Here is a 15,139-nt window from a genome sequence, read left to right as displayed (position 1 = left end):
GAGCTAAGATTTAAACCCAAGTCTCCAGTGTCAGAGGCAGAGCCTCTGACACAGGAGTTTTGATCGACAAAGGCTATGACTTTGTGGGAATAATGGAGACATGGATGGATGAAAGTCATTATTGGATAGCAAATGTAGAGTGATCCAATGTGTTTAGGAAATATAGAGCACGGAGAAAAGGTGGATGGGGTTTGTCTCTTTATTAAAAATTATTTTACAGCTGCCATCAACTTTGAGCTGGATGAGGATTGTGAAGATTTTAAAACTGTTTGGGTAAATATTCATGGTGGAAATAACTTGCCATATCCATGATACTACAGAGCTGCAACTACTACAGCTGATTGAAAAAGCTGCAAGTAAAAGTGAGGTCCTATTTATGGATATTGATTGGGATAATAAAGCTACTTATTCTAGAGATGGCCCGAATGGTTCGCCAAGCGGGTAGTCAGTGTGCGTACGTTAAAAAGGGGCGCTGGGAAAAAAGGGCGCGAGGTTTTAAACGATAAGCATGGATAACGTTTAAAAATGTATTGTACTGTATTTTGTTTAAAATTAATGTTTTATAAAGTTATAAATCATTAAATAATGTGCATTAAATCAGCAATTGTAAAAACATTAATCTTTCGTTTAAATAGTGAAACGTATAATAACGTTTAAAAAAAAATTACTAAGTAACCCTCCCTGTACCTACCCCTAACCCCTAGACCCCCCTGTTAGTGCCTAAACCTAAGACCCTCCTGTTGGTGCCTAAACCTAAGACCCCCTGTTGGTGCCTAAACCTAAGACCCCCCTGTTGGTGCCTAAACCTAAGACCCCCCTGTTGGTGCCTAAACCTAAGACCCCCCTGTTGGTGCCTAAACCTAAGACCCCCCTGTTGGTGCCTAAACCTAAGACCCCCCTGTGATAAGCATTAATAACGTTTCAAAAACATATTGTGCATTTTTTTCGTTTAAAAATAATGTAAAAAAAATAAAATTGTACTGTTTTTCGTTTAAAAATAATGTTTGAAAAAAATATTGTACTGTTTTTCGTTTAAAAGTAATATTAAAAAATGTATAAATCATTAAATAATGTGTAATCATGAGAAGCAGTAATAAAACATTAAGTCTCCGGGCGCCGCTTTTAAAACGTTATTTTTCTCCGGCGCCCTTTTTTCCTATCGGGCGCCCATTAAACGATATTTATTATGGGAGTGAATGGCGGCGCCCGATTTGTCCACTAGCCTCCTGCGCCCTTTTTTACTGTTACCAGTCAGTGTTGCCAACCGTCTGTAAAAGTACAGGCAGTCAGTACTTACTACACTTAAAATCCCCTGTCCATAGTGTCCGTCCTTTTTAGATAGGCATCCGTCCAAACAGGTGCTTGTCGCCGCGATTCTTACTGATGTGCGCATCGCGGCAAAGCCAGGCTTGTCCCCGGGCGGCTGAGCCAGGAAATTAACAGGCTTCCTCTTCCTTTGTCCCGCCCTTCCTCCAATCAGTTTACTCCCTCACTCAGGCACCTCTCTTCAGCCAATGAAGAAGAGAGGCTGCCCAGCAAGCCCGCCCACAATCCCCGTCCAGACTGCTACTGACTGGAGTGAGCTATGCACAGCATGGGTACAGGAAGTTCACTCGTAATTCATCCTCCTCTTCTAGGTTCTCTCCCCAGGCAGCAGGTATTCATTTACACACTAGAAATGTAAGTTGGTAGTGAGTTGCAGCCACATGCAGATGCAGCCCAGCTGGGGGGAGACACAGCAGGAGAGGGGATTCCAGCAGAATCTGGAATCTGGAACAGAGGCAGAAGAGTCTCAATCTTCCAACTGTAATATTAAATACTTAACGCAGGAAGAAGTGAAGGTAAGACTAAATAAATTAAAAATAGACAAGGCACCTGGCCGGGATGGCATGCATCCTCGGGTCCTAAGGGAATGAAGTTCAGTTATAGATAAACCCCTTTATCTTATCTTTTGTGACTCTCTTTCAACTGGCAGAGTCCCAGTGGATTGGCGTACAGCCCATGTTTTCCCATTATTTAAGAAGGGCAAAAAATCAGATCCAGGAAATTATAGACCTGTAAGCTTAACATCAGTTGTATGCAAACTATTTGAGGGGTTACTAAAAGATACTATACATGACTTCATAGTAGAAAACGTGGGTTTACTAAAGACAGGTCCTGTTTGACTAACATGCTCAGCTTTTATGAGGTAGTGAACGCTGATGTGGATATTGGGAATGCTGTAGATGTGATATACTTGGACTTTGCAAAGGCCTTCGACACTGTTCCCCACAAAAGTCTGGTGCAAAAGTTGCGAATGCAAGGACTGGGGAAGAGTCTGTGTGCATGGATAGGGGACTGGCTAATGGACAGAAAACAAAGAGTTGTGGTCAATGGATCATACTCAAAATGAGAGACTGTTAGCAGTGGGGCCCCACAGGGGTCTGTACTGGGTCCAGTGCTCTTCAATTTATTTATTAATGACCTAGTAGATTCAGTAGTGAGCAATGTTGCTATTTTTGCAGATGATACAAAATTGTGCAGAATCATCAACTCTCATGAAGATAGGGACATATTGCAACAGGATCTGGATAGGATGGCTATATGGGCACATAAATGGCAGATGAAATTCAATGTTGAAAAATGTAAAGTCATGCATTTTGGTCGTACCAATTGTCCAGCACCATACAAAATAAATGGGATACAGTTGGGGACATCAAACTTGGAGAAGGACTTAGGAGTACTCATCGACAACAAGTTAAATAATCGCACTCAATGACAAGCCGCTGCAGCTAAAGCTAACAAAATTTTGGGATGCATTAAAAGGGAAATAAAAACTCGAGATGCTGGCATAATATTGCCCCGTTTAACTCTCTAGTAAGGCCACATCTGGAATATGGAATTCAGTTCTGGGCACCACATTACAGGAAAGATATTACAGTTTTAGAGCAGGTGCAGAGACGAGCAACAAAATTGATACGTGTGATGGAAGGTCTCACTTACCAAGAAAGGTTAGATAAACTGGGTTTATTTAGTCTAGAGAAAAGACGCCGTAGAGGGGATCTAAGCGGCAAAGTGGCATGCCCAGGACCGCGTAACGCCGATGGGCGTCGGGTCCTGGGATACGGAAATACCGGGGATTGCGCGCATGGATGCGTGCGTATCTGCCATCATTAGGCTCCGCCCACCTGCGACGTCAACCCGCCGGCTGTTTAGAAGTGCCGGCGGCTTGTTAACCCTGCGATCGCCGCTACAAAGTGTATAATACACTTTAACATTATTATTATTATTATTATTATTATAATACAGGCTGCCTCCTGCCCTGGTGGTCCCAGTGATTGAGGGACCACCAGGGCAGGCTGCAGCCACCCTAGTATGCAAACAAGCACACTGATTCTGCCCCCCCTGCCCCCCAATCGCCCACAGCACCTCTTAGACCCCCCCTGATCCCCCCTCAGACCCCTGTTTGCACCCAAGCACCCCCCTAATCACCCATCAATCACTCCCGGTCACTATCTGTCAACGCTATTTTTTAGATCAGGTCCTAAGCTGCCCCCTGGGGGCTCCTTATCACCCCCCCACACACACTGTCAGATCCTCCCCAGACCCCCCCCCCAGAGCCCCCCTATGTGTACTGTATACATCTAACCTTTCCTGTAATCACCCACTGGTCACCTGTCAATCACCCATCAATCACCCCCTGTCACCACCTGTCACTGCCACCCATCAGATCAGACCCTAACCTGCCCCTTGTGGGCACCTGATCACCCGCCCACACCCTCAGATTGCCCGCAGACCCACCCTCAGATCACCTCCGAAAGTGCATTGTTTATATCTGCTCTCCCTTCTAATCACCCATCAATCACCCATCAATCACCCCGTCACCACCTGTCACTGCTACCCATCAGATCAGACCCTAATCTGCCCCTTGCAGGCACCCAATCACCCGCCCACACCCTCAAATAGCCCCCCAGACCCCCTCTGATCAACTCGCCAGTGCATTGCTTGCATATATTCTCCCCTGTAATCACCTACTGATCACCTATCAATCACCCCGTCACCCCCTGTCACCACCTGTCACTGCTACCCATCAGATCAGACCCTAATCTGCCCCTTGCGGGCACCCAATCACCCGCCCACACCCTCAGATAGCCCCCCAGACCCCTTCTGATCATATTGCTTGCATATATTCTCCCCTGTAATCACCTACTGATCACTTATCAATCACCCCATCACCCCCTGTCACCACCTGTCACTGCTACCCATCAGATCAGACCCTAATCTGCCCCTTGCGGGCACCCAATCACCCGCCCACACCCTCAGATAGCCCCCCAGACCCCCTCTGATTAACTCGCCAGTGCATTGCTTGCATATATTCTCCCCTGTAATCACCTACTGATCACCTATCAATCACCCCGTCAGCCCCTGTCACTGCTACCCATCAGATCAGACCCTAATCTGCCCCTTGTGGGCACCCAATCACCCGCCCACACCCTCAGATAGCCCCCCAGACCCTCTCTGATTACCTCCCCAGTGCATTATTTACATTACATTATTACACCCCAAGGTATTCCGTTAGGAGTATGGTGAGTTCATAGAAGATTTTATTTTTTGTCACAAGTTAGCGTAAATTGATTTTTATTGTTTTTTTTTTCACAAAGTGTCATTTTCCGCTAACTTGTGACAAAAAAATTAAATCTTCTATGAACTCACCATACTCCTAACTGAATACCTTGGGGTGTTTTCTTTCTAAAATGGGGTCATTTGTGGGGTTCCTATACTGTCCTGGCATTTTAGGGGCCCTAAACGGGAGGAGTAGTCTTGAAACCAAATGTCTCAAAATGACCTGTGAAATCCTAAAGGTACTCATTGGACTTTGGGCCCCTTAGCGCAGTTAGGGTGCAAAAAAGTGCCACACATTTACATTTACAGAGATATTTCTCCCACCCAGCATGGGTATGTGGGTATGCATGGGTATGTGTAAAAATACGTCCCAAAACATATACTATTTCTCCTGAGTATGGCGATAGCACATGTGTGACACTTTTTTGCAGCCTAGGTGCGCTAAGGGGCCCAAAGTCCTATGAGCACTTTTAGGCTTTACAGGGGTGCTTACAATTTAGCACCCCCCAAAATGCCAGGACAGTAAACACACCCCACAAATGACCCCATTTTGGAAAGTAGACATCCCAAAGTATTCAGAGAGGGGCATGGTGAGTCAGTTGCAGATTTCTTTTTTGTTTGTCACAAGTTAGCAGAAATAGAAACTTTTTTAAATTTATTTATTTTGTCACAAAGTGTCATTTTCCGTTAACTTGTGCCAAAACATAAAATCTTCTATGAACTCACCATGCCTCTTAGTGAATACTTTGGGATGTCGTCTTTCCAAAATGGGGTCATTTGGGGGTATTTATACTATCCTGGAATTCTAGCACCTCATGAAACCTGACAGGTGCTCAGGAAAGTCAGAGATGCTTCAAAATGGGAAAATTCAACTTTTTGCACCAAAATTCAACTTTTGGCACCATAGTTTGTAAACGCTATAACTTTTACCCAAACCAATAAATATACACTTATTGGATTTTTTTTTATCAAAGACATGTAGCACAATACATTTGGACAAAAATGTATATAGAAATTTTACTTTATTTGAAAAATGTCAGCACAGAAAGTTAAAAAAATCATTTTTCTGACAAAATTCATGTCTTTTTTGATGAATATAATAAAAACTAAAAGTCACAGTAAGAGTGATTCAGATGTGGAATGCATTGCCACAGGAAGTAGTTATGGCAAACTCTATACCTGCATTTAAGGGAGCTTAGATGCTTTCCTTGCGTTAAAAGACATCCATGGCTACAATTTCTAGGTAATGCCTAATGTTGTTGATTCAGGGATTTTATCTAATTGCTATCTGGAGTTGGGAAGGAATTTTTTTTCCCTTTTGAGGCTAATTGGACCTTGCCTTGTAAGGGTTTTTTGCCTTTCTCTGGATCAACAGAGATACGTGAGGGAGCAGGCTGGTGTTGTACTTTAAAGGGGCACTATGGCGAAAAATGGTGAATTTTAGGCAGTGGCATATGCATAGCTGTATGTAGAGCATAGATGTTTACATGTAGTGAGGTACAGGAATTTTTTTTTTTACACTGACATGGTGTACTTTTATAGCCACGTCGGCAGATGTAACTTTCTGACGCGACTCAGCCTAATCCATGTATTTGCAGGAGGCATCTTTCCCTCATGTAGTAACTGCCGTTTTAGTTTCCCCCTCTGTGCAGCGCTGGAAGGTTTGTGCCATATTTCAACTGCACGATAGTGCAGTTACGCTGATCCCCCATGTGCCGTAAAGTGTACTAACTTATTTGCTGCGTGGAGAGTGGAACGCGCCCTTCCTCTTAGGTGGGACGCAACTGCCGAGTGAGGACTGAGAAGGAACGCAGCATCACTGATGACGCTGCCCGGCAAGGACCCCTGTAGCAACATTAGGTGTCCGTTTCAATGCCAGCTTCGCTACAGGGGTCCTTGCCGGGCAGCGTCATCAGTGATGCTGCGTTCCTTCTCAGTCCTCACTCGGCAGTTGCGTCCCACCTAAGAGGGAGGGTGCGTTCCACTCTCCACGCAGCAAATAAGTTAGTACACTTTACGGCACATGGGGGATCAGCGTAACTGCACTATCGTGCAGTTGAAATATGGCACAAACCTTCCAGCGCTGCACAGAGGGGGAAACTAAAACGGCAGTTACTACATGCCATTTTTCGCCATAGTGCCCCTTTAAAAGGTAGAAAACCGAGAGCCCAATATAGTGTAGTTTGTATTGGAGGAGTGCGAATGATAATGATGAAACGTAAGTATTGTACTTACAAACCAGGGTTACCTCCAAGGCAACCACTGAAAAGGCAGGTGGGGAGACCAAGCCTGTCCCCACTCAGGATTAAGACGTCGCTCTCTGTGGATAGAGGAAAAAAAGAGGGTGTACCACCCTTCCACCAAGGGTGGATTCTTGATGTGTAGAGCTGTACAGAGGCGCCAGTAGGATAAAAGTCATTAAAACGTTTAAAACGTTCGGGATGCGGTGGTGGACCAGCCAACCCAAAACAGACACAGGTACTGTCGATTCAAGTAATAAATAATTTATTTTTATACTCCAAAGACAAGTTGCAACGCGTTTCACAGGCAAAATCCCGCTTCCTCAGGCAATAAACAACTGGAGTGATACACTAAAAAATGACGACAGAGATAAAAAGCAACAATTAGAAGACCGTGTGTGGCGTAACAGTATGACAATAATGTGGTATTGACAACCGTGACTTATACATAAGAGGATCTAATACCATGACCCTGGAGTTATGAACTATACAATCTGTATCAATAAATAATGTGTAGCGAAGACACCAAATTTATATGTTATCAATACTGGTATGAGGTGGGACAAAGTCTGAAAATCCAAAGTTATATAATTATTTCAATAACCATAAACAATGTATTCATGAGCGATTTCCATGTCAATCTGTAATATCCCAAATATCTATATATATAAAACCTTATCCCTATGATAGAAAACTATAGTGCGATAGGTAAATGTTAAAATGTTGTATAGGGGGAGGGGGAAAAAATGGAATGGGGGGGGGGAATGGGCAGTTAACAGGTAGGAGAGAGGTAATGGTTTCTAACAGGGGGGAGGGAGTGATAGGTAAGGAGTAAATGGGGTGAAGTCAAAAAATTGTTGGAAAATAGGAAATGGTCACTTACCAGCACGGAGTCCAAAATACGCTTGGCACCTCTGTGCCGGTCAGTTGCAAATGACACAGTTTATATAGGGAGTATAATGGAGTGATTAGTGATGTAATAGGGGCGGGGTTATGTGGAGGAGGTGTTTGGCAAGGAGGGAAAATTTGGTGGCCAATGAGGTGGGAGTGGGCGGGGATTGTGCATGAACTCGTGCGGCCATGTTGGTATAGGGAAAAAGGGAAGGTTTGTTAGATAGGAGCTTGCCAGATAGTGTGAATAGCATAAAGTGTGTTCGGAATATATTTAAAAGGAATGTTATAAAGTCCACTCGATAACACACGTTAAGCTTGTGACTGTGATGAAAAGTTAATCCCATATTGAGGTGGAAATCTTAACTATAATCAGCGTGATTCACTGTCAGGGAAAAAAAAGGAGAACATTGCTGACCCCTGCTGTTGTAAATAAAACATTGCACGCAGGATGTATTACAATACAATAGACAAAAATTTGCTTTCCTAAAACAGAAAGAATTTGCGATAATTCAGGTTGGAGTGAGCTCGAGATGTCTCCCAGAGCACCACTGCTGAATATATGCAAATTAACCATTGTACCCTTAGAAGCCAAACACACCTCCAGAACCGCTGGAATGCAATGATGTGTCAGCTTGTTAAATTGTACAGAGCCATAATAATCCAACATGCATACAGACTGTTTCGGATTGTTTGATCCTCATCAGTGCATGGCATGGATTAATTTGGCTCTATGGCCCTACTCCATAAGTCAAATATAGCCAAATTAATCCATGCCATGCACTGATGAGGATCAAACAATCCAAAACAGTCTGTATGCATGTTGGATTATTATGGCTCTGTACAATTTAACAAGCTGACACATCATTGCATTCCAGCGGTTCTGGAGGTGTGTTTGGCTTCTAAGGGTACAATGGTTAATTTGCATATATTCAGCAGTGGTGCTCTGGGAGACATCTCGAGCTCACTCCAACCTGAATTATCGCAAATTCTTTCTGTTTTAGGAAAGCAAATTTTTGTTTTTCTTAACATCTTAGTAAGGGGGCTTTTAGGACCATTGTAGTCCCTTACACACTCCAATGAGTTCTGGGTCACCATGAGCTTGCCGGTTAGACAATACAATAGACAAACAGGATTACAGCAAGAACCAATAAATCTTTATACGGCTTAGATTATTGGTTTTGACCAATTTTAAGCAGAAAATATAAAACCAAGTGTATATATAAAAAATATCATAAACATTAAAAGAACAGTAATGGTCAAGACAAATTGTATTTATCTCTATACATTGCTATGATAAGAAGCATATATAAAAAAATATATAGTATATAAAAAAGATTAGAACTATGTAAAATTAATAAAATCTTATTAATACAAATGTCACTTTTTCACATGATATCTCGTGTATATGACCAATAACAATCAGAATATTAATGGACAAGTGAAAGAGAGGACAAATAAAAAGAGAAAGAGAGATTAGTGACTGCTAGGATGATTGGTTAATAAATTTTCTCCAGCTGTTCGTTCAGACCGCCTTTATATTTTTTTAAAGATTTTAAGAGCTCAAAAGGATTTGAACGGTTCTGTGGAATAGTTTCGATCAGTGTAATACGAAAAAAATCTGGATTACTGTCGTGATGGGTAGTGAAGTGGTGTGATACACTGTGGAGAGGGTATTTATTGAGTATATTTCTTTTATGCTGTCCTATTCTACTTCTTGCGGACTGAGTGGTTCTGCCCACATACTGAAGCTGGCATGGGCATGAGATGACATAAATAATGTATTTTGATTCGCAGGTGATGCAGTTTTTGATTTCTTGAAGAATCCACACTTTTACTTAGTGATCCCAAACATTACACACTACTGGATACAGACCCCACTCTGGAACTAAATAAAACTCTCAAAAGCTTTATCAACGAGGCCTTACTCAACAATATCATAACTAAAAATGAAAGGAACTTTATCATTAATTACAACTGACCCCCTTAAATACTCTTTCTCATAATTGGATTCACCTGTGTATGTAGGTCAGGGGTTACTGAGCTTACCAAGCCAATTTGGGTTCCAATAATTAGTTCTAAAGGTTTTTGAATCAATAAAATGACAACAGTGCCCAAATTTATGCACCTTCCTAATTTTATTTAAACAATTATTGCCCACGTTCTGTAAATCCAATAAACTTCATTTCACTTCTCAAATATTCACTATGTGTGTCTCCTATATGATATATTTAACTGACTTTTTTTATCGTAACAACCAACGATTTATACAGGAAAATCATGACAATTAACAAGGTTGCCCAAACTTTCACATCCCACTGTATAAAGCGCCAACATATTATGCAGCACTGTACATTAGTTATGGTTACTGACAATATTCAGGGGTTACATACAGCAATAAGACAGTACAGGAATACATGCAAACCAGATCACGCAGCACAGTATGAGTACAAGGTAATGCTTAGTCAGTCACTGGATGGGAACATGGAGCTTAGGCAAGTCGAGTTCACTCAGATCCATAGGATGGGTGTACGGTAATGGAGGTGCATGATCAGGTAGAAGGCATAAGGAGGAGGATTCTGTCCGAAGGCTGGAGATTGGATATTTCCTGACGGATGGAGACTATATTGTTGGTGAAGTGGGTGGCTAAACAGGCTCTGCCTGTTCAGTAAGCCAGCACTAATTCAGTAGGAGACCTTTGGCAAGTCTCCCTTACACTGCTACTGCCAATAGAGCGCGCCCTAGTGGCTGCTGCTCTGCTCTGGCGCTTTGAGTCCGCAAGGAGAAAAGCGCAATATAAATGTTATTTGTCTTGTCTTGTCTAAATCTGTGGCAGAGATGGAGAAAACGGAAGGTGGGGGGGTGGGTTTAGGCAGGGAGTTGAAGGTGCCAAAAAGACGCCGGGGATTGGAAGCTTGTGCTCCGATGAGCTTGGTAAAGTATTACTGCTTCGCATGAGCAAGGGCAGTGTGGAACTGCAGCAGGTTAGTCTTGTACTATAGGAAATCCTGGTTTAGTCGAGTTTTCCTCCATTTTCGTTTATTGGCACGTGTTTCCCTCTGGAGGTTGCGAGTATGGGTAATGCGCCAGGGCTGGGGGTTAGGGGGTCGGTTGCGGCGGAATATTGGTGGAGCAGCTTTCTCTAGGGCTGATGAGAGAGTTTGGAGATACTGAGCTGCAGCAAGATTAGGACAGGTTAGGGTGGGGAGAGTGGAGGAGAGGGCATGGAGGGAGTCAGCCGGGTTGAGCTTGCGTAGGTCTCGCTGCCATCGACCAGGTGGGTGGGCGGGTAGTTTGGAGGTGCCTTCCGTGAGGAGGTTGAAGGTGAGAAGGTAATGGTCTGAGGGTGGAAATGGTGCGATGTCGAGGTCTGCAATGGTGGTGGATTTAGTGAATATAAGGTCGAGAGTGTGACCTGCAGTGTGAGTGTGTTGGTGTGTTTTACTAGGCCATGTGAGTTGGCTATGGTGAGTAGCCGGGTCACAACAGAGTTCTTGGGTTCATCGATGGGAATATTGAAATCCCCGAGGATGATGGTGGGGAGGTCAAAGGAGAGGATGTGTGGGAGCCAGGAGGCAAGGTTGTCGAGAAATTGTCGTGTGGAGCCCGAAGGGCGGTATAAGACTGCAACAATGGCTGGGAGGGGATTGTAGAGGCGGATAGTGTGGGCCTCAAGTTCAACCATTTCAGCTTCAGTGCATCTCAATACAGAGGATACTGAAAACCTGACCTCGATTTGTTAAATATTATCTGCTATTACGTGGCAAGAGTTTGGAACCATTGCCTGAGTCATGGGTCATACTGGACCACAGTACTGGTTACTGAAAGGCTGAAGAGTAAAATGTTTGTGCTACTGCAGTTACGTGAATGTCACCACAGCAAGAATATAAATATTTAAAATTATTAAAGACTGTTATTGTTTATTAACCTCCTCAGCGTTACGCCACTCAGGAGGTTTTGATTGCCTCAGAGTCCCCCAGTATAAATCTATAAGGTTATGTGGCTGCACAAGATGTTAGCTAGCACTAGGCTAGCTAGTATAGGTGCCCACCACCACCCTCCAATCACCCCCGATCCAGCTGCTATATACATACCAAGCCTCTATCCAGCGATCGCCGCAGCCGCCCCGCACAGCTCCGGTCTTCTTTATGGGGAGGATCGTATGACGTCATGCGCAGTCCCGATAGAGAAGACCGGAGCTGTGCGAGGAGGCTGCTGCGATCGTTGGATAAAGCTTGGTATGTATATAGTGGCTGGATCGGGGGGTTTGGAGGCGATCGAGAGGTAGTGTGGGCACCTATACTAGCTAGCCTAGTGCTAGCTAACATCTTGTGCAGCCACATAACCTAATAGATTTATACTGGGGGACTCCTGAGGCCAGCAAAACCTCTTGAGCGGCATGCCCGACACAGTGTCGGGCATACTGCTCAGGAGGTTAACTGAAGACTTTACTGTGTCACTGCACCAATAATTCAGTATTTCATTTTAAAAATACTCCATATGGACTAATAAGACCCAGGCAAGGGTTACAAACTTCTGTCAGCTAAACAGACAATTCTATATGCCAGGATCTATTCCAGCTCAGAAGTGCTTTAGTAAATAAGGTCCTAGAATTGAGAATTACACAGTTATCCTTTACTAATTGTAAATTATGTAGTAATACATATTTGTATGCAAGACAAACAATACACGCAATACTAGGAATGAGATTACAATGACAAGATTACAAGGAAAACAGGAAACTGGCATAAGATGAATAAAAGTATGATATGAAAGTAAATCACGAGGCATGATATAAAGAAAAAATCTGATAGCAAAGAATCATGTTTAACATTTTAATAAAAAATTACTAGGTTGCAAACGTTTTGCTAGTATCACAAAAAAAAGCTCCCATACTTGTGCAACTATTAATTTTACAATGTTATAGCTTAAATAATTCCTCTCAAACAAAGACTTACGGTGACCAATTCTTTGTCCGTTTTGGGTGAAGTGTCTCCAGGAAACTTAATAATAGGTGAGGGTGCAGCCATGCTGAGGTCAGGCATATCAAAGAGTTGAACAAAAAAAACACAAAAATGAATGGCTTGTAAAAACTTCATCTTTTTTTCCATAGCGACACTGTTCTACAGAATGTGTTTCTGACAATGTAGGTGTCTTTTTGATGGCAAGTCTTATTCTCACTCTCTCAGTTGCTCAACTTTGCTCTTAGTTGCGTTCCTTTGTATGAGCCATGTTCCAGATGTACTGTGCATGTGCAGCTAACTCAGAGGAAATCTGGAAACATGAGAAGAGGAGGCAGGCCAGATGTAGCTGGCTGGATGGCCTTAACTCTAGAAGTCCTGGAGTGAAATGCAGTCACTCTTTCTTTGTTTTCTATATTTCTTCATAGCTATTTCCTGTGACATTCAGCCCTAATTAAAAAACAACCATAGGTATGGCGCTTTACTCAGAAGATACTTAAAGGTTGTTATTTGAATTAACCTGATTATGGAGAATGCAAGTATAAAAATAATAGTATTGGTTATTTTGAAAAAAAAAAATATGAAATGATTTATGTATTAGTTTTAGTTTTCAATTGCTGAGATACATGAATATTTAAAGGATGATGGAATTTATCATGCACAGTTCAGTTACTCTAATATCAGGCCTTGTTTAGCAGACATATATAGGTCATTCCAAATCTGAAAAATATGGAGTACACACAGCTCTTGGTGATCTAGAAACACTAAGGCCTCTATTCATAAAAGTTTACTGCAAGTTTACCGCCAAAAAACTCCGGAATTTGCGATGGTTGTAAGGCCCTGTTCACACTTGCGTTTTTGCAAACAACGGAAAGGATGTCCAGATCCGTTCTGTGCGCATCCGGACCGGATGCGTACGGTTGCACTCAGGATCCGGTCCGGATCCGTTCCGTTTGCATCCGGTTTTTCATCAGTAGGTGATCAGGTTGATATCCGGATCCGTTTTTAAAGAGATACAGACTATATAAATTCTTGACGTCTGGGAGGTCTGCAGAAGCCCTGGGGTCATTGTTGGAGACAGCCTGACGTGTGGAGACCATCCTTGGATATAGAGACTGCAGTTTGGACCATGCATCCAGTGTTTTTGTACTCATTTTACCTGGGAATTGTCTCCTTTTTGATTTGTACCTATTACTATGTGGGAAGAAGGCGTGCTCCTCGCAGGAGATGGTGAATGCACCAGGCAGGGAGCTGCTGCACCTGTAGAATCAGGTCCTCAGGTGTGTAGGGCCTCACCTCTTCATCCGACATGCTGCCAAATATCTCCAGCCACAAGTCACTGCTGCTCCACTCCTCAAACGCTGGGCCCATGAAAACGCATAGGAAGTGGGTAGAACGTCCAGATTTTTTATAGCCAGTGTGTTGCCTCCTTTCCGTTTCTCATTGGTTCAGCTGTGCGGATGGTGCAGTCAGGATCTGGTCCGGGTGCGGCGGCCGGATCCTCCGTACGTGAAAAATAGAGCAAGTTGGAAAAGTGTCCGGCGTCCGTATCCGGTCCGGATCCGGTCCGCGCGGAACGGACGAGTATGTACGCATGCATAGACTATCACTGGATTGCCAAACGTCCTTTCCGTTTGTACAGTATACGTTCCGGATCCGGTCTAGAAAATCCTGACTGCTAACGCAAATGTGAACCCAGCCTTATTCATAAAATAAAAAAAAAAAAAAGTTTTCGCATCATTTTTGCATATTTTTTTCGCGTGCGGTAAATGTGCGGTAAAAGTGGTGTTTTTTCCCGCAATATTTCCGCAAAAAGCTGAGAAACAACAATTCTTTAAAAAAATTAAGTACCGAATAAAGCGAATTTTTCCGCATTTTTACCGCCTATAAATACTTGGCGAGTTTGCACCGAGAAGGGCTGATGAAGGTGATTGTCATGGAGCCCTTTGATTTGACTCTGATGGAGTTTATGCGGATCCAGAGAAGGAGGAGGGACCGCAGAAGGGTGGTAGTCATGTCTAGTGTTGGGCGAACAGTGTTCGCCACTGTTCGGGTTCTGCAGAACATCACCCTGTTCGGGTGATGTTCGAGTTCGGCCGAACACCTGATGGTGTTCGGCCAAACCGTTCGGCCACATGGCCGAACTAAGAGCGCATGGCCGAACGTTCCCCGAACGTTCGGCTAGCGCTGTGATTGGCCGAACGGGTCACGTGGTTCGGACCCGAACGCGCTCTGATTGGCCGAACGGTTCACGTGGTTCGGACCCGAACGTGCTCTGATTGGCCGAACGGTCACGTGGTTCGGGTAAATAAATACCCAAACCACGTCATATCTCTGCCATTTGTCTGTGGGTTTAGCTTTGGGTTGGCAGGCAGGGTAGTTCTCTCTCCAGCCAGGCTAGCCAGGGTCTCCCAGTCATTGTGTCGCTGCTGGAAACAGTAGTAC

General features: G+C 43.6%; 1 protein-coding gene across 2 annotated transcripts in view; it reads right to left on the bottom strand.

Annotated features, from left to right (window-relative positions):
• Positions 1 to 15,139, bottom strand: part of MMP2 (matrix metallopeptidase 2) — a 1,058,469-nt gene that overhangs the window by 928,479 nt on the left and 114,851 nt on the right. The window contains exon 1 of one of the 2 annotated variants that reach the window (XM_068260420.1): positions 12,692 to 12,986. The exons of the other annotated variant lie outside the window; for it this stretch is intronic. Within the exon in view, the coding sequence (XP_068116521.1) occupies positions 12,692 to 12,844 (153 nt within the window). The 5' untranslated portion in view covers positions 12,845 to 12,986. Of the gene's footprint in view, positions 1 to 12,691; positions 12,987 to 15,139 lie in introns of those variants that run through there. 2 annotated transcript variants of the gene reach the window in all.

The sequence above is a fragment of the Hyperolius riggenbachi genome, chromosome 11 (assembly GCF_040937935.1).
Source record: "Hyperolius riggenbachi isolate aHypRig1 chromosome 11, aHypRig1.pri, whole genome shotgun sequence".
Lineage (NCBI taxonomy): Eukaryota > Metazoa > Chordata > Amphibia > Anura > Hyperoliidae > Hyperolius > Hyperolius riggenbachi.
The sequence above is the reverse complement of the archived record's forward strand: the minus strand, read 5'-3'. Positions and strand labels throughout refer to the sequence as shown.